Source organism: Sugiyamaella lignohabitans, chromosome A (assembly GCF_001640025.1).
Source record: "Sugiyamaella lignohabitans strain CBS 10342 chromosome A, complete sequence".
Lineage (NCBI taxonomy): Eukaryota > Fungi > Ascomycota > Dipodascomycetes > Dipodascales > Trichomonascaceae > Sugiyamaella > Sugiyamaella lignohabitans.
This window is the reverse complement of record NC_031672.1, coordinates 2,427,658-2,452,526: the sequence shown is the minus strand read 5'-3', so window position 1 is coordinate 2,452,526 and position 24,869 is coordinate 2,427,658. Positions and strand designations below refer to the sequence as shown.

The 24,869-nt window shown below is 45.7% G+C and overlaps 5 protein-coding genes across 5 annotated transcripts; 3 read left to right on the top strand and 2 right to left on the bottom strand.

Moving 5' to 3' along the window:
* Nucleotides 1-3,583: 3,583 nt before the first annotated feature.
* On the bottom strand, nucleotides 3,584-5,122 carry AWJ20_774 (uncharacterized protein; the record flags this gene model as incomplete). The annotated part of the gene is made up of 1 exon (XM_018882736.1): nucleotides 3,584-5,122. One exon carries the CDS (start codon nucleotides 5,120-5,122, stop codon nucleotides 3,584-3,586), a length of 1,539 nt encoding a protein of 512 aa, XP_018734995.1.
* A 5,819-nt stretch (nucleotides 5,123-10,941) lies between these two features.
* AWJ20_773 (putative helicase) lies at nucleotides 10,942-11,214 on the top strand (the record flags this gene model as incomplete). The annotated part of the gene is made up of 1 exon (XM_018882735.1): nucleotides 10,942-11,214. The coding sequence occupies one exon, from the start codon at nucleotides 10,942-10,944 to the stop codon at nucleotides 11,212-11,214; it is 273 nt and encodes a 90-aa protein (XP_018734994.1).
* Nucleotides 11,215-11,453: 239 nt separating this feature from the next.
* AWJ20_772 (putative helicase) lies at nucleotides 11,454-15,113 on the top strand (the record flags this gene model as incomplete). Its single annotated transcript, XM_018882734.1, has 1 exon — nucleotides 11,454-15,113. One exon carries the CDS (start codon nucleotides 11,454-11,456, stop codon nucleotides 15,111-15,113), a length of 3,660 nt encoding a protein of 1,219 aa, XP_018734993.1.
* Nucleotides 15,114-17,722: 2,609 nt separating this feature from the next.
* AWJ20_771 (uncharacterized protein) lies at nucleotides 17,723-18,226 on the bottom strand (the record flags this gene model as incomplete). The annotated part of the gene is made up of 1 exon (XM_018882733.1): nucleotides 17,723-18,226. The coding sequence occupies one exon, from the start codon at nucleotides 18,224-18,226 to the stop codon at nucleotides 17,723-17,725; it is 504 nt and encodes a 167-aa protein (XP_018734992.1).
* A 2,395-nt stretch (nucleotides 18,227-20,621) lies between these two features.
* AWJ20_770 (uncharacterized protein) lies at nucleotides 20,622-22,229 on the top strand (the record flags this gene model as incomplete). The annotated part of the gene is made up of 1 exon (XM_018882732.1): nucleotides 20,622-22,229. The coding sequence occupies one exon, from the start codon at nucleotides 20,622-20,624 to the stop codon at nucleotides 22,227-22,229; it is 1,608 nt and encodes a 535-aa protein (XP_018734991.1).
* Between the last annotated feature and the right edge of the window lie 2,640 nt (nucleotides 22,230-24,869).

Here is a 24,869-nt window from a genome sequence, read left to right as displayed (position 1 = left end):
TTTGCACAGTAGGGTTGGATATCTGATTGTAACAGCGAGTTCGGACAGCAGATTCAAAGAGCAAGCATAGCCCGCGGTTTACCTCTCTACACCAGCTTCGTTATTCGTTATCTCACCAATCGTTTTTCATTGTTCAGTTTTCAGTTTATTTTCGCTCTTACTTCCTGCTTTTTCTTCATTCAGTCTCGTGCCTGATTTGGTATCGGCCGCTAGCAGCCCCTCGCATTTTTTGCCGCTATCGGGTTTTAAAGTAGCATTTAGTATATTCCTGATGCATTGAACTGGGTAGTTTAATGCACTCTATGCCCTATTTTTCCAGTCTGTTGAGCATGCACTTAAGCATGCACGGGGTTAAGGTGGCTTGCAGCAAACAGTTCCCCCGCACTTGTCCCCTCTTTCCTGTTCACTTGTCTTGTCCCTCTTTGTATCAGTCCCTACAACTCTAGCCTTATTTGTAAACTAGCCAACGGCCCTGTCAAACAAAATGAGGGGTTTTATACCCATAAACTAATTAACAAACCTCCATCTATAACCGAGACTGGGACTTCATTTCCCTCGATTTTCATGGCGGCTAGGGACACGCGGCATACCGACCGATCTCGGCACCCCGTGTGCGTTACCGGAATAACTGCTTGGTGAATCAGTCACAGTGCAGCACATCACACAATGTCTCACTCCGGTATCGCATCGACATCGCTAGCGTTGGCGATGTAGGACCTAGATGAGCGACCGACATCGCACTAATGGGCCGATGGGTCTAGAATCCCGGTATCGCTGTCAACCAACGGTCCACAACGAATGGGCTTGGCATTAAGTTTTTCCGAGATCGCTGACAACTTCTCCGGTTCACGTGGGGGCCTTCAGGGGGTCCAACTGCCTCCGGCGGCTGGGGCGCTGCCCCAGACCCCGTTGTGCTCGCTTAGCGAGCTGCTGAATCCTCCTAGTAATGGTCCTTATGCTTGGTGGAAATCGCCATGATCAATTGGTTCACTATTTTCTGTTAGCTGTACGTACTTAGACGAGAAACCTATTGGTGTTTTTTGTAGCTTGTGGCCAGGTTCATGTACCAATGAATTACGTATATATATAACCATCAATGAATTGGCTAACACCCAAGGAGACCAGATGAAAAACAATCATAAAAAACCTCGGGTTCAGAAGTCTTTGGTATGACCATCGAGCTACTCTAGTCAGGAACCTCGATCCTTTGTGATGCTCCATTAGTATATTCCCGTTTTAAGCTTTTTCTGATTCTTTGAGCAATGAATCAGAAAGCGAAAACTTTTCCCTGAGAAATATCAAAAGATAGTCTGTAGGATCCCACTCTGACTCCCCATTAGCCCGGTACTTCTTGACCCTAATGGGCCAATGGCGATTGGGTCTATTTGTTTCGAGACATAATGTGGAACAGCAATTACTGTTACATTCTTTTAATAAATTCGAGATGACCCGTGCTGTTGATTTCATTCACCAAAGTGAGAATAACACAAGTGAGACAGAAGCAGCCAACTGAAGCCATTTAGAGTGCTCATGATACGTAGGTTGTCATTTAGAAAGCCAAGGCCAATGCTCTGTTTATGAATTGACCTGTGACATAACAAACTCACTCCCATCTGAAACCATCCTTGATGCCAGGAAGTTTAATGAAGCATGGACACAGGTTTAGCACTTTTCGAAACTTTATTCAACATAAAGTTTCCCATTCGCTATGAACGATTATAAAAGAAGGCGAAGACTTTGACCCTGATATCATCACACTATTTCTTTGGTATCATTCAATATCTTGGGTTGAGCGATGAAAATACCTTCATTCTTACGCATCACTCAATATACTGGGTTGAGCGTTAGGAGCTGTTTTGCTCGTGAAGATTCACAAGACTGGTCATATCAGAGATTTGAGTCCCAGGTAAACGTGTCACCCATTCTTTGGTATCAATCCATATCTTGGGTAAAGAGCCAAGAACAGCTTTTGTTGTGAAATTCACAAGATTGGTTATATCTGAGATGCATCACATATAATCGTGTCACTCATTTTTAGGTATCGATCAATATCGTGGATTAAAAGCCAGGAGCCGCTTTTCTTGTGAAAATTCTAATACTGGTTATATCCGGAAATGCATCACAGGTAATCGTGTCACTCATTTTTAGGTATCGATCAATATCGTGGATTAAAAGCCAGGAGCCGCTTTTCTTGTGAAAATTCTAATACTGGTTATATCCGGAAATGCATCACAGGTAATCGTGTCACTCATTCTTAGGTATCTCCTCAATATTCTGAAAAATCACAAGAATGGTCATGTGGCAGAATGTGTCCCAGGCCATTCTTAGGTATCAATAAATACCCTAGGCTGAACGTTAGGAGCTCATTTCTTGTGAAGATTCATAAGACTTGTTATATCACAGAATGCGTTTCATCGCGTCTCTCGTTCTTAAGTATCATTCAATAGCCTGAGTCGAGCACTAGGGACAACTCTGTTGTGGCGATTAGCAAGACTTCTCCTATGACAACAACGATCCATAAAACAAAGGCTTGTAATCAAAAGTCGGGAACTTGCGTTGATATCCTCGCCGTACATCATACGAAGTGCCAAGGTGTCGTGAAGTCACGAATTCGAGGGTGTTCTGTACCGTGAATGAGAGGGAATAACCTGCTGTTTGACATTAGGAGATTATTTACTATCCAGTGCTCGGATATCGCTACTAAGTTTTACCAATGGTTGGACCCAGTGGTCTGAGGCGGTACTTGTATTTGATTTGCTGGCCATATGCTTGGTGGGCCCGAGTGAATTCTTGGCACCGCTTCTATTCAGAAAAAATAAACAAACCACAAATGGGCATTGTTAGAGTATGTATTTCATCATGAGATTTCTGTAGAACAACATACTGGTTAGTCTTTGAACCCAGTCCATGAAAGGCTCGATACTACCAACATTAACCGTGTGATATTAGTTGTATGGTCTGAGGAGAGAATTGAACCAACCAATAAGCACTGTACTGCCACCCAGAAACGAGCATAAAAGACTGCAAGAGATTCGAAACTCTGAGAATACCTCGGCAATTCAACTTCCAGGTTCTGCAAAAAATCGACTGGTGATGTTAGTAAGCAGTGCATATTCCAGCTACGACCACATCTCGAGGACAGCAAGATTTCCCGTCCGATCAATCATATTTAAACCTCGGAGAGCCTTGATCAGTAGTGACGTGGGAGACCAGTCGTGAACACAAGGTGTTGTAGCTCCGGATCTTTTTTTGTTGACCGAATGGCTTCCGAAAATGATGGGTTACGTTACCGCGGCACAGCCTCCGGCGGCTGGGGTGCTGCCCCAGACCCCGCTGTGCTCGCTTCGCGAGCCACCACACCCCCCGAAGCACGACTCGAGCGCAGCGAGAGGAGCCACGGGGTCTGGGGCAGCGCCCCAGCCGCCGGAGGCACGAGGGGAATGTTGAGTGCGGATACGAATTACGAGTCATTTGAAATAAATATGTCTATCTATAGATGCGTCTATATGTTATGTTCGTGTATCATTACTATATTATTAAATAACAACCCCAGAGAGGGTGGTGCCAGGGCGGTGGCAGCAGGTTATTTGACCAGGCCGTTCTGGTCGTCGGCGTAGAAGACTCCTTCATTGCTGATGAGAAGCTCACCGAGGTTCAGGTCGTCGATGGTGCCCATTTGTTGGTCCGCTAGGAGAAGGCCGGAGTCCATGTCTTGGGTTATCGGAGTCTGTTGCAGGACTGGTGGTTGTATTGGTAAATGAGGGATCTGTGGGATTTGTTGCGAGTAGATAGAACTGCTTGCAATAGGAAAGGTGGCAGCAGAAGTAAGGCTTCTGGCGTGTCCGCTGAACAAGGTACCACGACGGTCGACATCTTCGTCCACGCTGCCACTACTGCGTGCTTTTGTATCAGTCTTTGATCGAGATCTCTCTCGTAGTTTCGACTGGCCTGTGTAGAATACTCCCGGTGGTGTCGATGTTCCGGCATGGTGATGATGATGGTAATGATGAGCTCCTGATTTGTGTACTTTATTGCTGGTGTGATGTGAACTTGTACTGCCCTGTCTTCCAGACCTACTGCTCATGATAGACGCAGACGGTGATGAGGCTAGTAAGTCGTCGGTGGATCTTGAGAACGTCTGATATCCTCCGAACGATGGAGTTGTGTCGTTGAGTTGTGCTGGTGATACTGTGTCCCATGGTAGTAGCTCGGACTCGACTGTAGGGCTGGATGCTACAGATGAAATGGATCCATCCGAGCCAGATGGGTTGAATTCTCCAGTAATAGCAGCCGCCATAATAGCACCTCCCGATCTGTACTGACCTAAGTCGAATCTGTAATCGAACCCAGGCTCAACACCAGATGGGGTGGAGATTAGATCTGAGTTAGAGAACGGGCTATCGTTGTCCAATGCTGGCATAGTTTGTGATAGAATGGGCAGTGCCGATACTTGTGGTTCCAAGTTCATGTTATGTAAAGAGGTGGGAGAATGCTGGTCGTCGCGGTCATCTAAGTCCCGTTCATCGTCAGAGTCGTTTTCGGTATATTGAACAGATGGTTGTGACTCGCGGTCGTTCGACTCGATCTCGTCTTCCAATGGATCAGCTACTAATCCTCGCTTTAGAGGGTCCTCGTCATCCTCGTCTTCTTCATTAAGCTCTTCTCGTTCGAGTTCTCTCTCTTTTTTCAGTTTCTCTTCCCGTTCTCGCTCAATATCGACCTTTCGTCTTCTGCCTCTCTTCTTTTTGGGCTTTTCTTCCACCTCCACATCGACTACCGACTTGACTGGTGATGTACTTTCATCGTCTGACACATCTGTAGGGTTGAACTGGCTTCCAGAGAACCTTGAGTTGGGATCTTTGGCAAACAGCTCTACTAGATGATTAATGGAAAAGTCTCTTGTTTTTGGAATGAAATGCGACACATCTTCATGGTTCGCTAGGTTAAATACAATACGCTGTAAACATTCTTGTAAAATATCGATTCTTGTTTCTAGCAGCTCGACATAGCCACTGGAATATAGCTTCTCCTGGTGCTTCTTCTTCTCGGAGTATGTACAGATCTTGTCGTCTTGCGAACATCTACCGCATGGCTTTTTGCCGTCGCACTTGGTTTTCTTCATTCTACAATAGTTAGTACACACGTTTACAAGTGAACACCCTGAGTGAGTACCCTGACATAGCCACTTATCCCACATTAGTTAACCACAGTAGCTAATTACGACAATCAACTGCCGTTACAGGAGTAACCTGAGCATAATTATACATTCTGCACTGCCACAACCACCAGAATACCATGAAAACACCAGAACAACACCATACTAGACTATATATACACCACACTTACCGACAGCTGTCGCATGCCTTGACTACTCGCTTCTTGCGACCATCCTCGTGTAAATCAAACATTGTAACCACAATTGATGCTCTCTACAGCTTCTCAGCGGAGTAATTGTGTCAATCGAAGATACGATACTTATGGTGGCAACCAAATCCCTAATAACCAGTTAGATAGAGTTCACGATAGCACGCTTGGACTGACTGCTATTGTTACTGTTCCTCTAGCACCTCCACTTATTACTAACCTATTATGTAGACAGAGTGTTTCTGTATGCAGTTAGGTTATCAAGACAACCAGGATATCTTGGATACTGTAATAAGAGCAGAACTGAATAGATCGGGTGTTGATTCGATTGTTGATTTGCTGGAATTCGATATTTCAGTCAATATAGCGATGTCGGTTATTCAGTTGATTCGCTGATCCGCACTTGATACACTCACAGTCGAACTACGTTGAACTATGTTGAACTACTAACACACAGGATTATTCGAAGAGATCAATGTCGAATAGAACTAAGAGGTTGTTGAAACCGCTGTAATCAGATGATGTGAAATTTCGAAATCAAAAGGAGTTGACGATTCGCAGTTGAAAGCGGAGATAGATGCGGAGTCGGAGTTAATAGAGGAACCGATAGCTAAACCGACAAAACATAGATCAAACAGGATCAGTCCTAAACACTAGAAATAACTAGTAATATCACCAATAATCGAACCAGCGTCTACCAAGAAAAGTCGTTTGAAATAACACCGCAGACAAGATTGAAATATGATCCAGTGATTCAGATTGATAAGCGAAATAATGGAACAGCCGAGACGATCAAAACAGGTTGAAAATTTACCTCTCAGTCGACACTCACACAGAAATCTCGGAGTTAAGCACTCACACACACAGGCAATGGAGATAGACGGGGTGGCGCTTAGTAAGTAGACAGATGAAATATGTGATGGCTGTACAGATAATTATATGGACACGAGAAATAAAAATAGTTGCAAGATCAGATCAAACAATGGCCATATAAATAAACAAACCAAGATGTACCACAAACAGGAAACATGCCCCGGAAGTCAACAGGTCGGTAGATATATATTTGAAAGATAGCTAGATTGATAATTATCGGAGTAGTGCTTTACCAGTGTACATTTTAATAGACAACTTTTGGAAAAAGCAACGAGTTTCGATGCACAGTACACGCGCTATAAGTTCTTTTGTTCTTGTTCCCTTGACGTACATGTAGAATTGCTTTTATTTTAACATAGTTTAGTATGCGGCAGCGGCTCAAGGACACAAGTAAAAGCCGGTCCGCTCGCAAAAAGCAAACATACGAAATCCGGGCTTAGTCCACTGTCATCGCCGGTCTCTGTCCTACCCTACCAGATTAGCTTTTTCGGGCTGATATCCGTAGCCAAACCATCGGCCGTCCACTCGGAGACCTTGACTGTGGCGGGGGTGGGGTGTGCCTCCGGCGGCTGGGGCTCCGCCCCAGACCCGCTGCTCCTCTCGCTTCGCTCGAGTCGTTTACTAGGGGGGACCCCGTTCCGCTCCGCGAAGCGGAGCATAACCAGGGTTTGGGGCGAAGCCCCAGCCGCCGGAGGCAGGCTCCACCCCCCCAGAGAGGGGCCCCCAAGAAATGGCATGGCATGACATGGCATGGCATCGCATGGCATGGTCTGGACTGAGTGCTGCAAGCCGCTGAGATGGACTGCCGATGCGCCCAGTCTGCCAATATGTAAGTGGTGAGTAATAGCGTTGCTAATTACATGTTGATTAGTGATTAGACGAGCGGTTAGTGCGTATAGAGTAGTAGGCTAAAAATGGCATAGGCATGTTGCAGATGATTCGAGGTTTACTCGGAAAGGAGCACGGTTGGCCGTTTGGAAATGAAGTTTACTTTGCACTTAATTTCGCCCGCTTGCCAGCAATCTTTCCGTGGGTCGAGGTGCTTGTTGTGTCAAGTGGTCAAACGGTCCTGGCCGTCTGCATTGGGTCCCTGGTCGGTGCACCTTGGCCTGTTTTCTCGTTGTTTTGTTTTTTCTATGGCTATAAATTGTAATAGGTTGTTGGTGGTTGGTTGTTGGTGTTTTCTTACTTGTTTGTTGATGGTGCTTCTGTTGTTCGTATGGCATCCCGCGGGATTTGTATTTTAGTCATTCAAGGCGGTCCATTTACTAACTGACTTTTTTTCTCCTTCTCTTCGCTATATACGAACGATGTTAGTTCATTATCCGCCAAGGCTGTCGGTTGACTGACTGTCGACTGGCCGTTGCTCGTTCAATCGCTCCGTCAGCTCGGACTTCCAGGTTTGCTCTCCGTTCTCCCTGGACGGATGTGGTTCCGGCTTCGGGTACCGTGCTTAGCGAATAGCCGGCATCCGACCCGGCGGCTTCCTGTTTCTACTGCAGCAGCAGAAGCAGCAGGTGCTGCTGATAGTCAGGGTGGTTACGCATCCCGTCATAGTCAATCAACGGCTGGATCGAATGCCGGTCGACTGCTTCGAATCCCGCTGTAACTCACCTGCATGGCGATCGGCGGCACTGGCCACATGCAGGTTATGACATAGTGAGACAAAGTCGGTACAGCCGGCATACAGCTCGGTCCGTGGCTAACTACCGATCCGTGGGTAGATCAGGGGGAAGAAATGGTCATGCCGACCAACCAACTGGTTCTTCTTTTTTCTCCTCAATTAATCGATAATGCTATTGCTCCCCCATGTCTGCCCCTCATCTTACCCACCAACTTTAATCTGCTCGTGATCTTCTCGGATCTCGTCACCCCATATTTTACATACTGCATCTCTTCTGTTACATATGGTTCTTTTACGTAGTTTCATTTTTTACATCCTGGCCTGTCAAGTTCACCTGTTAGGCGTGGGGTAATGCCTCCGGCGGCTGGCGCTTCGCCCCAGACCCCGTGGCCCCTGCTTCGCAGGAGTTTGCGTCGGGGTAGGTGGTAGTTTGTACCCTTCAGGGGTGATCCAATTTCCAATTTATTATATTAATTTTTCGATTTATTACAATTTCACTGGCGGTATACGGCTGGTTCCTGGTTCGTCGTCGGTCGATTTGGTCGGTTGACCGATGTTGGCGCTGCTGGTTGTTGGTTTTTGACTTATTTGAAGCCTTGTTATTTTTCTGGGGTCTATGCTATTGGTTTGTTCTCTGTAAAATTGTTTTTTATAGTTTATATTTTATTTTTTTTGGAGTTTATTTTTATTCATTTGTTTTGTCATTTATTTTTTTGTTCTCTTGCACTTTTTTTAACGCAGCTTGCTAACAACGAATCTTGAAACGCAGATAACAAACTGCCCTCTGCCAGGCCTCACGCTGGCATCTGCAAGTCAATGTCATAGAGCCGAAGAAGGCTGCCAGCATGGCAGGTTCTGCTGCCTCCTTCAGCACAATCTGTCGGCCACAGGCAGGCTTGTGCTGTAGAAATCTGTACACACCGTCAGCAGTCTCCAGGAATCATGCAAAATGCACACACTGCCACCTTTCTCCGCCAGCCAATCTTACCCCCTCTAAATGTCTCACAATCGTAAAAAAAATCCGAACATAACGGATACGGCATTACTGCTTTGTACTCTAGTTCAACTCCGTATATCGGACAGCTAAGACTGTTATAGCACACTATCGACACGGCCCGCTCTTTCATCAGGGTCTGGACCCCATACCCGATCTCCTCTAGCCTCGATCCGAGTCTTGGCCCACTGCCCCCTATTGGAAAGTCAAATTGATAAACTATCTGCTTTTGTGAAAGCTTATATTTCTTTCACATTGCCAACTTTTTTTCGTTGTCCTGATTTTCTGTTTCCTTTCTAACTGGGTTTCTTTTTTTTACTTCTTTTTGGATCGCCTCCATTTCTTTTGTTCACAAATACCCTGCATATCCACGTCGGCTCCCCGATCAGTGTATAACTTCGTGCCCTAAACTCCCCAAGCGCATGGCCGTTGTCACCTGCAGCAACCTATTCCTGTTAAGGTTAGTCGACAAACCCTGGTAACTGGCCGCTGGAATCGATCGTCCATTTGATTGCCCGTGATTGTCCATGATAGTCCTCCTTTGACCAGATTGACTGACATTCAAGATTGGCTCATCAAAGAACAACTTGATAGTTTCGAATTAGGCAATTTTCATGGGCGTGATAACAAACACTGCCTCTCGACCGTGACATGTAGGGCGCTCTTCTGACAAGCAACTCTTCCGATGACGACACCTACACCTCTAGGATAATCGTTCAACCGTTCGCATATATTCTTTTCTTCTTTGCAGTTGATGTTTTTAAAGTTTCTTAGTGACACGAGACTCTTGTCAGCCGTCTTCGCATATCGCTGCGGAGCACCGTCGACGTTTATGCGACTTCGCACTCGGAATTGCTGCCTCCGGCGGCTGGGGCTCTGCCCCAGACCCCGTGGCTCCTCTCGCTTCGCTCGAGTCGAGAGGAGGGGGGTTGGGTAGTTTGCTGTTGGAGGGTTGATGATGTTTTTTGTCGAGTGTGTTTCGGGTAGAGGTCATTGTTACTTGGTATATCCGATATTTTAATAGTTCTGATAATCGCTATAATGTTCATAAGTGGTTGCTTTTGTCTCGAAGAAGCTTAGCAATCGCAGTTCCGATACTTGATTGATGCCGGAAGTAAATCTGCGTTTGTTCCGGCCTCGCACATTTCCACTCCTCTCTGGCTCGTGATTATAATTTGCGCGATTTTTCAACTGCTTGCTATGTAGTATTTACTTTATTTAAGCTTTTGGACTTGGGTCGAACCATGACGTGTCATCGTACACCTGTCCTTGATTTCATATCACCGCTCGTGTGATATTTTTTTGGCTCTTCATGCTTTGACTTGCTTTTGGGTGGTCTCGTACATGATGTATGTAGCCAACTCTAAAACTGACGTCTTGGCGTGGCCATCTTGACTCCTCCGCCTCAACGGTTTTAAATCTTGCCGAAATAAGCGTTTACACTTCTTCCTAATACCGTTAATACCGAGCCGATACGTAGAGTAACACAATGGGCTCCGGCCGATTCGTCCGACGGACTTTGCACCTGCCCTCCCTGTGTTACTAAAGTTATTACTAATCTCCCACGAACTCGATTAGTCAACTCATGGGCATCCGATGCACTGAGACAATGAAGAGCACAGCAGCATTGGGGCAATCCTGAAATGACAGCGAACAATGGAATTTTTGCTGGGCAGTGTCGAGCCGTTTCACCACTCTTCAGAGCTGGTTACCTGTCCACCAACTTACAACCGAACCAACTCCCACCTCCAAAGTCCTCTCCTGCTCCAATTTCCAACTCTCAACACCTCCAACACACCACACGTTCCAAGCCGCTCCGCGAAGCGGAGCACAACGGGGTCTGGGGCAGCGCCCCAGCCGCCGGAGGCACAACGACCCCCACCCATATATCGGACCCTGCCGATCTTGATAAGATAATAGATTAGATGATCTGCTGCTGTCGTTGAGCCGTGCCACAGTTGCATATTATGAAAATTTCGGGCAATTGGACAGTGTAGTGATAATTAGAGTGGAGACTGATTCAGGAGACGTGAGCCACCTATGGCATTATCGGGATTAAGTTGCTACGAATCGGAAATAAAATAGAATGAAAGACAAGAAAAAGAAATCCGCTGGTCCTAGTTCTGCGTCCAACGGCGGTAGTGGCTCCAAAAAGGGCAAGTCGTCGACTCCAGAGCCTCCGGCCGAGCTGAGTCCAGCCGAGATCAAAGCCGCGAATCGGGCCAAAGCAGCTGCTGGCCGAGCAATTGTCGCCTCGTCCTCGTCATGGACGGGCAAACTGCCAGCCACTCTGCTTTATGAACATTGTCAGAAGCTGAAATGGGAAAAAGTCAACTTCGATGCTGTAAGTGGATCGTAGATGTATGCTTTTTGTGGTTTTTTAAGAAGTGAAACTAACGCAATTGCTAGAAAAATAGCAAAAATGGATTTGTGGTTACTGTGAAATTGAGTCAGAAGAATCCCAAGACGAACCAGATCGAACAGGTGGTGTTTACTCCACCTTCAGACCTCGTAAGCCCTCAGGAAACGGCGTTAGAGGCTAGACACTTTGCGGCCACTTATGCTTTACACAGAATATCGTCTCATAAGAACCTTCGGATGCTTTTGCCAGGACCTCATAAAGATCTATGGGCAAAGTTAGACGATGTCAAAAAGGCAACGCCGCCGAACCAGGTGCCATTTCTGTATAATGCTGATCCGTTCCAGGCTGAGAGGGATAAAAAGGTTCAGAAAGCACAGGCTGCTGATGAGCATAAACTGAAACAGGAGCAGAGAGAGAAACAGAGCATTGTAAATAGTGTCAAGGTTACGTTAAAGAGTGAAGAGCACAGCAGGTCCAGCTCTCCTCAGCCAGCTGGAGGTGAAACTCCAACAACCCCTCCTACTCGTGAAAGACGAGTTCGTTTTAATAATGTTCTAGGTATGTCGAAAACCAGTCGGAGTCTTACTGAGAGTACAATCCGTAAATATCATGGATTTCAACTTCAGAGTTCGGAGGTTGGTTCCAAGGCTGGCACGAATCATGCCCAGCTGATGACGACTCTGAAAAAGCTCGGGTTTGAGGACTCACAAGCTAAAGAAGCGCTTGAGAACAATAGTAGTTTGAGTGGTTCATTAGAGTGGTTGTTGATTCACGTCCCAGAAGACGACCTTCCTGAGTTGTTCACGCGAAACAAACATCTCGGTTCGCAAGCAAATGTACAAGGAGGAGACTTGAAACTGGAGTATGCGGTACGCGAGATTCGCAAGTATGGATTTGCTGAAGAGGTTATTCGTGATGCTCTGGCTAGATCTCGTGGTGATAAACGGTTGGCCATGGTTTCTCTCACTCATCGCTTGGTTTCTGGATCGGACGATAAGAACTCTGTCGAGACCAGTGATAGCACGAATGAAGAAGCGTCTGTTTCTGCGTGGTCCGATGAAGTTGAAAGTTTGCAATCAATCTACCCTGAAAATGAGTTTAAAATTGACAAGGAGACTGATAAATGTACAGTGTTGGCGAACCTGCAATCGGCAAACTCCAAGTCGCCCAAGATTTCTATCTCGTTCTGGCGCTCTTCAGATTATCCTAATTCTATTCCTGGATTAGCTTTAGAAGTTATTGAGTCCGCCAAGCGTATTCCCAATTATATCTTGCTTGATGTGATTAAACAAGCTGGAACATATGCTGTTGAAAATTTCAGATCCGATTTCATGATCATGTCTATATGTGAATGGATCAATGACATGTTTATGGAGATATATAAAAGCCCGTCCAAGCTGTCGGAGATTTCTGGAGCTGTCTCTGGAGACTTTGAAAAGTCGCTCAAGGACAAGACTGCTGGTTCAAAAGGAAAGTCCACAAGACACCGTACTTCGAACAAATCAGCGTTCGGACCCAGCTCTGAAGCGCTAAAACAAGAGTATGACGAAAAGCTAGCCAAGTCATCACAACTAAGATCAATGATTGAGTCGCGAAAGGACTTGCCTGCCTGGAAAAAACAACAGCAAATTGTGGATCTAGTGACTAAGAACCAAATCACTCTTATCACAGGTGAGACCGGTTCTGGTAAATCTACTCAAGTTGTTCAATTCGTTTTGGACGACATGATCAGCAAGAATACAGGTTCAGCTTGTAATATCATCTGTACACAACCACGTCGTATTTCTGCCATGGGTGTTGCACAGAGAGTAGCAGATGAACGAGATACACCAATTGGCGAGCAGGTGGGTTATGTGATTAGAGGAGAGTCAAAGGTGTCAAATAATACTAAACTTCGTTTTGTCACTTCTGGTGTACTTCTGCGAATGATCCAGACTGACCCAGAAGGTGCTCTTCAAGGAGTAAGTCACGTTGTTGTCGACGAGGTCCACGAAAGATCTTTGGACAGTGATTATCTACTTATTCTGCTCAAACGTATTTGCAAAGCAAACAAAAATTTAAAGGTTATACTGATGAGTGCAACAGTCGACCCGAAACTATTTATTAACTATTTCGACAACAAAGTCGGATATACCCATATCGAAGGAAGAACTTTTCCTGTAGAAGACCATTTCCTGGACGACGTTATCAGACAGACTCAATACATTCCACGATCTCTCGAGGACGATGAAGATATTTCGCCCAATGACATTGGTAGAATTATTGTCGCTCTCAAAGGCGGGGTCGAGTATGACTTGATTGTTAAATTGATTAACCAGATTCATTCCAATCTTGGCAGTGATAAAGGAAGTATTCTTGTGTTCATGTCAGGTGCTGCTGAGATTGACAAATGTATATCGACTATTAACAACTCGTCGAATGGATACAGTTACTACGCACTTCCTCTTCATGCTTCTTTGACTCCCGCTGAGCAAAGAAGAGTATTTCCAGCTGCACCAGCTGGAAAGCGAAAGATTGTTGTGTCGACAAACGTTGCCGAGACATCTATCACGATCCCTGATATTGTAGCAGTCATTGACTCTGGTCGAGTCAAAGAGACGGTGTATGATCCCCAGTCCAATGTTGTGAAGTTGGTTGATAACTGGGCTTCACAAGCTGCTGTTACACAGAGAAGAGGTAGAGCTGGTCGTGTTCAGAAAGGTACTTGTTATAAGCTGTATACGGAGAATATCCAGCAGAACGAGATGCTTCCGAGACCAGCACCAGAAATGGCCCGCGCTCCCCTAGAACAGCTGTATCTCAGTGTCAAGTCCATGGGAGTTGGTGATGTGAGAAAATTTCTATCTGAAGCTTTAGACCCGCCTGAGACAGCTGCTTTGGACGTCGCTAGAAACTCCCTGATCAAGGCCGGTGCGTTAGAGAGTGTTTCTGATAATCTCACATCTCTTGGTAGACACATCTCGACAATCCCGGCAGACGTCCGTACAGCCAAACTTCTCATTCTATCAGCAATGTTTGGCTGTTTGTCTACTGGTCTTACTCTGGTGTCAATTCTCTCTTTGCGTAGCCCGTTTGTATCACCGCGTGAGAAACGTGAAGAAGCTAAGAAAGCGATGCTAGGCTTTGAGGGACCTGGCCATGGAGATTTGCTGTGTGCTGTGACTGCTTATGAGCAATGGTTGGAAAAGCGAAATACTCTCAGTTCCTCGGGTATACGAAACTGGGCAAAAGACAACTATTTATCGATTCAAACGTTACACGATATCTCATCTGCCAGAAAACAGTTTCTGTCTAATCTGCAGGAAATAGGATTTATCTCTTCCAGCAATGAACGGTCAATTCCAGCATACTATTATGGACAGGAAGGTAATGAAGCTTTGATAAGAGCCATAATAGGTGCAGCAATGAGTCCTAATCTGGCTGAGATTGTATTCCCTGAAAAGACTTTCAAAGCTGTCAGTTCAGGAACAGTAGAACAGGACGCAGAGGCGAAAGGGATCAAGTTTTTCAATGATCAAATGGAACGAGTGTTTATCCACCCAAGTAGCAGCTTGTTTGGTGTCAATAAGTTCCTGTACGATAGCAAGTACATTAGCTATGCTACAAAAATGTCTACGACAAAGTTATTTATTAATGGACTGACTCCTGTGAGTACATATGGCATGTTGTTCTTTTCAAATTCCATAACCGTTGACCCACTTGGTGAGGGTATTATTGTGGATGGATGGCTTGGTTTGAAATGCTGGCCAAGAGTTGGTATTCTTGTTCGACTACTCAGAAAATTGTTCAATTCGTTGCTAGACTCTAAATTTGCTGATCCGCGATTAGACATTTCGAAGCATGAGATAATGGACATTGTACAGAAGCTAATTCAGAGCGATGGTCAATATAAATAGGGCATGTATATACAAACAATAAAAATTTAGTTGCATATTAGTTCAAAAAGATTAAATCGTTTGGATCATACTCGAATTCGGAGTCGGGCAACTTGAGGTCGAAATCAAAGTCTTGTGAGAACAGCTGTGTCCATAACGCACGGTCGTTATACGTAGGTTGGAAATCTAACCAGTTATCATCGGTAGCTTCATTCCACTGGAGAGCAATTGGAAGAATTCCTGACTGCAACTCACTGGGAATTTTCGTACCATATCCATCATTTTTATTGTTCCTGCTGAGTAGATCTAGACCGTGGAACAAAGTGATTGTAAATTTACAAATTTTAGAATCGTTTCGAACTGATTCAATGGCAGTCCATAGTCGCTCGTTGATGCTCTCAAAATTGGGCTCCAAAATAAATAAACGTTTGCAAAACTTTGATAGCATCCAGATACAAGTCAAACCTTGGAACACCGAATACGCTAGGTACGGCGCTGAACCCATACAAGATACACCATAAGGAGTTTGACGACCGAGAGAAAGGAAAGTTTCCATTCTAATAGCAAATTCCACTCCAAAATGTGCTGCCTTGTTTAGAACAGTCTGAAGAGGTTCTGATTCGTCGGTATGTTTTGACAGTACCCGTCTGGTGATTATTTTTATGAGCAATGTGTACAGCTCTAACTGGCCATAAGGGTGAAGTTGTCCTTCCACTGTATCGATATAATTAATGCTGGATAGGGCTTCTTTCTCAAACTCAGCAAACTCCGAGCAAGCCACAGTATCTGCTTGATTAGGACCTGCTTTACTGAGTAGCATTGAAGCCTTTCTGGATAGACATAGCACTTTCCACCGCCTTTCTAGAGTGAAATCGGCAAATTTCAATGTACCCTCTCTATACTCAGCCAGAGAAGGGATCCCACCTTTTTCATTGGCAATCACAGACTCCACAGTACACAAGCCAAGATACATTTTATCTAGGGTTAGCTGACGTTTGATTCTAGCCTGGTTCATCGGATTGACAGATAAATGTAGGGTATCCAGATAACTGGCATTCTCGGTATACATTGCCAGTGCACGTTGATATGTTTCCATGGCATCTTGATATCGTTCGGTATCAGCATAATAGTTTGTACGAAGGATGAGAGCCTCGATAAACTGAAGACCATTCTTTATAGAGTACTCTGCTTTGTCATAAACAAGCAGATGTAGATTGAACAGTGTCTCACATAACTGGATACGATTGCCTTCGAATCCAAACTCTGCTGATACAGTTGCACCTCTACGGAGTATTATTTGTGCACACATGGCATACAGAGAAGATAGAGCTATTAGATCGGACCTGCCGGCAGACAGTTCTATCAGCGCGAACATGGCAGCTTCTTCGTCCACAAAAAACGATAGTTCCGGAGTTTGGATATACCTTGTAAGACAAGCTATTAGAAATTGAGTAGGAAAATTGAGATGTGGATTAGGAGAAGAAGCCGGAATACTGGAACCAGTCGATAAACCACCTGCTGATGAATCTGAAAATACCGACATGCCAACCATTTTTTCCACAGGCGATTGGCTGGCGCTACTTGCCAAAGTCGCTATATTGGGTAGCTGGCATTGGTCTTCGATCTTTCGCATCACACAATTCGAACAGGGTCCGCCATTTTCAATAGTTCTGAAGTCACATTTGCGCTTAAGACGTCTGCAGGGCTCACACGTAGTGACGGGTCTTTGTGAATATTTTGTTACTGCCATTGTTTAGTAGTCAGTTCTGTTCCCGTTGAAGCAGGAATGAACGATGTGAATAAGATAATAGAATATCTACTGTCTGTCTTTTTTGAAGAAAGGTCGTGTAAAATAAAGCTCGTAATTTTGGAGCTGAGTTGAAATGCTGATGTAGATTCGAGCAGGGGCTGAGACGGTAGTTCGCAGCGATCGACAACTGCACTTCTTATCCAAGCAGTTATCGGGTTTCACAGAGCGATTAGGTAAAATGCGAGCTGAGAGCTATTGTGGAAAAAAGTCTGATATTCGACTGAAAATTTGTGAAATTTTTGTTGAAGTACCTACTATAAGCTCTAAACACTACAACTGATTGTTTTTTATTATGGAATATTACGTTTGTGGGACAGATTCTGACGTAAAGGTGCCAAAGTAAACCTGGCGATCACTGCATCAGCCACAGCTCAAATCCGAGTAGTTTTCAACATTTGAAACAAAGTTCTTAATAATTGCGGTTGTAGCTCGCAGTTTTTATTCAATTCGTAACTACAGGCCGATTATCTCGCAGGTAAATGAGAAACCTTGGATTGATCTCGGTAATTGCTGATGCAATATAATACTACCCAGCAGCGTATATAGCGTATACGTTCTACATAAGATGCCGTTGTGTCGATATCTTGAATGATTCTATGGCGATAGTGAGATGAATGGTTCTGTTACAGTTGGTGTCACTAGTACAAGGAGAGTTGTAAAGAACTGGCAGACCATGTCGAAGTCCTCAGACCAGCCAAGGAATGAGTAGTGTGATGACCAGTTGGTACGACTGATCCTTATATCAATCAAACAGAAAGTGCCATGTTCATAGCGAATGACCCAATAAGGTCGAAAATCCCGGGAAAATATAATACATTGGTTAGAAGTCTTCAGTCACCTCCTTAACTTTCGAAGCCTTGGCTGCCTGGAAAGCTAGATTTCTAGCATGCACAAATCCAGGTATCTCATCGCTGTCGATTTTGTAAACTTCAGCATGAATATTATTCTTGGTTAGGACATTAATCCGCACTCTAATATCGCCTATTTCACTTGACCATTCAGGATCACCTGTCTCGTTGCTGTAAATAGCGTCAACAATAACATCTGAATTAGACAAGACTCTTACCTCGGGTACATTTCTCACTCTGTTAAGTGCAAGAGAAATAGCCTTTGCTTCAGCTCGGTGTAGATCTCTGGGCCCATCAGTGAAGAAATAGCTAGCATTTCTCGCATCATTAGGACCAAAATACGCTCCATATCCTGCTTTTCCATCATCCAGAACACAGCCGTCAGTGTAGATTACCTCCTCCAAAGACTGCTCCATAATTCTAACTGGCTCACACGGTGACGAGGAGTACGAGGGGTGTGGAGATGCAACCGCCATTGACAAATGAATAGGTTGATAGAAGTGGATAAGATAAAAAAAACTAGTTCAGATACAACAGACCAGACCAGGTATACAACAGTTTTGCACCCAAGCCAGTACAAGACCGACCAGAGAAAAAAAACAAACCAGACAAAACCTGAGCAGAGGCGATCAAACAGAACCTACCAGAGGCAAGACAAACCACACAAAACCTGTGCAGACGAAATCAGAACAGACAAATCGGAAAACGAAATCAGATCAACCAACTGCTAACAATATACCAACCGCCCTCACAGCTCCAATGAAAGATACGGTATTGAACTCTAAACCAAGTCGACCCCACAAACTAAGAATCAGGCGAGATATCAAACTTTATCAGCTTTCTCACCGTTAGAACACACCAAACCACGGCACTGCGTCTTATTACCACCAATCTAATCTGGCTATGACAGACTCCTCAACTCTCTTTTCTACACTCTCTCTTCCACACCTCTCTCATTTAAATTGAACTATAAACGAGATTAAAAGAACCACCAAAGTACTTATTTGCTGCCCTGTCAACAAATAACACTGCAGAAACTCCAAATAGCTGTTATCTCCGGTATCGCTCTAATAGTAGTAGATTAGCCCCGAGCCAGATTAGCTTGCTCCTACCGATACCACTACCAAAATTCTGGATGTTATATTTGATTCTACTATTCTAGCTTTAATGCTTTTAAACCAATAAAAAGCTTGTTCTTGAGAAGTCTCACACTTGTAAAAAAAGACAGGAAGAAGGATACATAACGAGACCAGGACCAGTGCGTCACCACAGACCTAATGTCTATCAGTGGTCAGATCAGTGGGTCTCCAGTAGCAGATTCGACCTGCATTTAGAGTTTACCGGTATTTGCATAAAACCGGCTGATCAGTTTTAGTGGGAAATCTGCTGACGTCGTCCATCACCGACCCCTACTACCCACACCGCAATCAGCCGGTCAACGCTCAGCTGTCCTTCGATCCGGCGATTCACCCCTTACTAAACCGAGTCCAACTATCCCCCCGGACACATTTCATATGCCCGCTCCCCTGACCCTTGCATTGACTTTCCCCGCTACGACCCCGCACCCCTCATACCCCACCTTGCTTGGGGGAGGGGACGTGCCTCCGGCGGCTGGGGCTCTGCCCCAGACCCTGGTTGCTCCTGCTTCGCAGGAGATTCTCCTGGGTGTGTTAGTACCCCGCCCCCACGTAACGACTCGAGCGCAGCGAGAGGAGCAACCAGGGTCTGGGGCGGAGCCCCAGCCGCCGGAGGCACACCCCATCCCCCGCCGGCGGCGGGCTCATGCAAGACAGGCTTCCATGCACCTGCACCTTCAGGGCCAGCGCTCATGTGGCACTAAAAGTGGGGCCCTTACCGCCGGTAATTCCGCACCATTCGCCGGGGAGTTACCCCTGAATCCACCATTCCGGGCTTTGCTGGCCAGTGGCCTTGTTCACCAGCCGTGTCCCGGCAACCAGACCCAATGGTCTGTTTACCAGGACCGACCATTGATCCAGAAATGGTCCGGTCACGAGACCACTGACAAGGCCATCAACTTCGTCTGACCGCCGAAAATGGGAGAGTCCAAGACGTGACTCGAGCGAAGCTCGAGCAACGGGGTCTGGGGCGGAGCCCCAGCCGCCGGAGGCAGGTTGGCCCGTCAAAGGAAGAACACACAAGGTCCGGGCGGAGCCCGGAAGTATGCCCACCAGGCAGCTGCAGCAGCCCGGGTCTGCAGGGCTGACGAGCGTATACGAGCATATTAGACATAACAACAAAGAAGCAGTTATCGTGCCTATCGTGGCGCGGCAGGACATGGCGGTAGATCCAGCAGGAGGGCAGCTTGGCGTTCGATATTACTTCCCATTTATCTGATTATCTGCTGAAAAGCCGGTTAAAGAGGTTGGAGATATACAAGTAACACGGGTCTGTGCTGGGTGTTTGTTGAGTTTGGTGATACGACCGGATTTTTGTGAGGAAGTAGTGAGAAAAGAGTGATTTTGGTAGGCCTGTCGTTTGGATCAGAGGTACCACCAGTGAACTGATCGGGAGATATAATTCAGCTGTTACGATTACAGAATCTCTCTTGGACCTTGTGTGGAAATTAGCTGGTTGTGCGTGTGTCTCTGGGGTAACAGAGATCAGGATTTTTCACCGAAACTTTCGTTTCGCTGCTGGATATAGTCAACCAGTCTCGTCGAGCATAAGCGTCAATCTAGCATCGAAAATCGGCCAGAGAATTTTCTACTAAAAAAAACACAGAAGTTTTCGAAAAGTTGTCACAGTCCTTTCGGCAAAGCTCTATTGTATTATATTATCTACAATTGAGACAGAACATACAACCATACCGTCGTCTATACCTTATCTTGTTGAACAGCCTCATCGTGCACTATGACCGACTATCTAAGGCCGTCGTTCTCGACGGCGACAACTACTGCGCCAACAAAATCTCGGAGATACTCTCAGTACTCGGTTGCTTCTGAAGAGCCAGTGGTTGAGGAACAGCAAAAATCGAGTTTCAATCCGTTTAAAGCTATCAAGAAGATGGTCAAGAGTGCGTTTGGGTCATCGTCGTCAAAGAAGAATCAGAAACTAAAACGACGAAATAGTATGTCTGGCACTGCACTCCGTCGAACTGATACTGCAGTGTCTTATCAATCGACCAACTCAGCCTATTCATACGCTCCTTCTATTGTCGACCAGCTGTTCTTGCCTCGTTATATCACCCCTGTTCAGTCGACGGGGGCTGGCGGCGGGGGTGCAGGTGCGGCGAGCGGCTCAATGTCCAAACCCAGCTACTTATTCCCAACTGGGACGAATAATTCGAAAAATATTTATTCACCACCTATAACGCCAAGTGGAACTCGAAGTTCTTATGGCGGTGGGGAAAGAAGAGAAAGTGAGGGTTATTTTGTGAACGACTACCATCAACAAATGGCTACTAACTCGAATGTCGGCACTCCTTTAGTATCGCCATCTGCCCCAGTCAAGTCTGATAATGCTACTGGAAATGCTGCATCTGTAAATGGATCTGTAGTTCCCAGTGCCGCTGCTGGTACCGATCCATCAGCTGTTTCTACTACTGCATCCGCTACTGCTACTACTACTGCTGCTGCCACTGTCACTGCTGATACTGGCACTACTGCTGCCACTGGAGTCGAATCAACTGCTACGGCCACTGCTGATGCTGATGAGAATGCTGATGTTAATGCTAATGCTAATGCAAAAGACCTGACAGCATCAACCATAGACAAACAAATTCATGACCATAAAGGAAAAGAGACCAAAGTACGGGAAGAGTTAGAAGACGACGAAGACGAGTCAAACATGCCCAGTTCTAAAGAAGCTGCTCGTGATCAGGAAACCACCGAGTCCACCTCTAAACCTCCTGTGAATCCTGCTACTGCTGTTTCTGCTGCCGATACAAACAACAATGCTGTCGCTAATAACCAAACTGCTGCTGCTGGCTCTACAGGGCCAGCAGTCGACGGAAACAGTGGAGCTCCAGGAGTTGCCGCCAATGGAACTGTCATCTCAGATGTTAAACGAGGCCCCGTTACAACCTCCTCGCGACCACCACTTACGACGTCGCAAACCGCACCAGCAGCAATAGAGACTGCTGCTGACAGTGATGGCGAGTTCCGGACCGACGACGAAGCTGAAGAAGAAGAAGAACGCATTAACCCCGGATATAAAGAATGGAAACGGATTCGCCGCGAGTGGACGAAAGGATCGGACCAGATTGTTCACCGAGAAAGTGCGCTTGTCAACGTGCCTCAGTCGATGTACCCTAAAATATACCAGTGTCTGGTGCAACAAGCACGTCCTCTGCGGCAACCTCTTAATCTCGCTGACGCTCTCAAAGTCATCAAAGCTGGCTGGGTCTCTGACGGTCAATGGGAGGCTGCTGCTGCCGCCTCGCGGTCTGCTGTGGCCGCCATGGCCGCCTCTCAACCGAAACCGACCCACCGTCCTGTCTACGGCATCAAAATCACTTAGACGGTTCGCTATTTATCTCATATTTCTTTGCATAATTTATTAATCTCTCCTCAAACTCGCATCCCCACCTGCCTCCGGCGGCTGGGGCTCCGCCTCAGGCCCCGTGGCTCCTGCTTCGCAGGAGAGACGTCGGGTCCCTGATTCTACTGGAATCTGCCCGATTCGATGCTGTTTATCAGTTGTTTTTTCAGTGTCAGCTCTTGCTAACGAGCCACTCGTATTTTCGCCTCAATCTCTGTATTAATCTCCTTGAAATATTAATTATATTAGTGATAATTTGTATTAAATACTAAAACCCGATAAACGGCATGCTTTAGAAGTAGTCCTATGGGTCAGCGATATTAAACCCGGTTTCTTCTGAATATCATTGGGATCCCGCGTATCTCCTGCGAAGCAGGAGCCACGGGGTCTGGGGCGGAGCCCCAGCCGCCGGAGGCATGTCCCCCGCCCGGAGTGGTATCTCATCGCCAATCGTCCCTGCATGCCCCCTGCATATGCGAGATAAGCAGGGCCCGAAGCGTCCGGCGCACGGCTGCCGCTGCAAGATGCCGTGAAGTTATGGGGTCAAGCGGCGTCGTGGTAGACGGTGGGTTATGGGGATGGGGTCTGTTATGGGCCGGTGGGTGGGTTGTATATATAGGCGGTGCGTCCTCTCGAAAAGATCGTTTCTTCCTCTTTATCTTTCCTACACCAGATTTTTTTGCAGTTGACATCAGATCCGCGAGTATTACTATTTTTTTGACCGGTTGGATTTTTTTATAAGCTCTGACTACTATTTCGAGGTTCTGGCTGATTGACTGTTTATTGTTCAGTTGGCTTTAGTTTTGAAAGCTTGATTTTGTGCTGGAAGTGTCTTTTTTCCGATTGCTAGTGCCATTAGATTCTTTTTATCTCTTCTAGGATCTTACTGGCTCTTTGACTAGCTCTATTTTTCCACTGTTTTAATTCGTGGTAGCAGAGTACTTTCGTTGTGCTCTATTTTCATTGACAGCTTTATTTGACCTTTTTCACGGTCATATCTTTTGGTTAAACTCACCAACACAACTTCTATTGTGTTATCTGATCCATTGTCACTAATAAGATTTTTTCAGACTGTTAGACTAGTACACAGCTTGCATCGTGTTGTCTAACTCCACCATCATTAATTAATATTGGTTTGGAACAATTACTTGGCTTGATCCATCATTTCATCGTCTTAATCAGAACCAATGCTCGACCATTGTAGAAGAGCTAATCTTGAAGGGGTCATTAATGATGACCCAAAGTCTCTTAAACCAAAGGGAGAAGTGTTGATGTTCTCTGATGAACACAATCCTTTTTTCTCCCCGATGGGGGACAATGGAGTCAGGGGACCTTCCAAGAGTACTTTTGGCTCTCTCTTCAGGGGCATCAAACGTTTTTTCAACTGTTTTAAAAAGTCTAGTGCCTCTTCTGCTAGTACTTCGACCACTTCTACCACTACTACTTCTACTTCGCCTTCCTCGTCCAAGGTGCCTGGTAACTACATCCCCACTCGTATTGCTAGAGAACTGGCTCCTAAGAACAAATCCCAGGCAGAATTCAGCGACTCCTTTATCGCCAAATTGAAATTCCTCACTCAAGGCGTCTGTGCCCTCATTGAAAAGGAAAAGACTTTTTGTTCCAAACTCAAGTCCACATTCGGTACTTCGAATAAATACTCTCTTGACCATTTCAAGAGACTGTCTATTGATAACATCAACAATAACAGCTTCGAGGCCTTCAACAAACCAGACTTCACTGCCCTCAGAAAGTTATTCAACGTATCGGACCACTATTTCAAGAAGGCATGTAATAACTGGATTCGAACTGACGGAATGGACACTACTGGACTCTTCATCTCTCGTGATCACCAATTCTTACTCCACCCTCTCACTGCCGACAGGGCATTCGCACTGAACAATTATGCAAAGAAGCTTGTCAAGCACCTGAGAACCAAATCCTATCCCACCACCCACCTGGCCGCATATGTCGGACTCTACCGAGTTGGCGGCGAGTTCTTTGCCATTGAGTACACGAAGAAGGATGAGACTGAATTTTTGAACAAGTGTCACGTTCAGATTGACAACATGGTGAGATGGATTGCAGGCTTTAACCGCCTTGGATCCCAACTTATGGAGCACATCCCCACTACTGACAACAAATCCACTCAAAACAGACTCTATCACCGAGTCACTGAAGATCTGAAGTTTCTTTCTGAAATCCAATCGGTCAACTATCGAATTGGTGTTGCTGAATACGACGGTGAACTTACTATCAAAGTTTACGACTGGTTGAGATACGACACCACCCCAACTGGAAAGAGAGAGAGAAGAAGAATGCTTGGCAATAACTCCAGAAGACAATACTTTACCTACAATGATGAACTTCGATTTCTTCTTCAATCAACGGTCACTCCTTTAACCCCTTGTTCCTGAATCTTCCTCACGTCATCACTCCTAAACCAGGGTACTATTATCCGGATTCTCCCAATTATGTTCCCCCACTTCACTCAATTATGGTTGGTTGGTCATCTTCATTCGAATCATCTGGACCAGGCGCCCAGCGGCTGCCACTCCACCACTTCGACTCTACCGTTTCACTTTATGGTACTCCTATTGTGCTGGCACCTCCTTGGCAGAC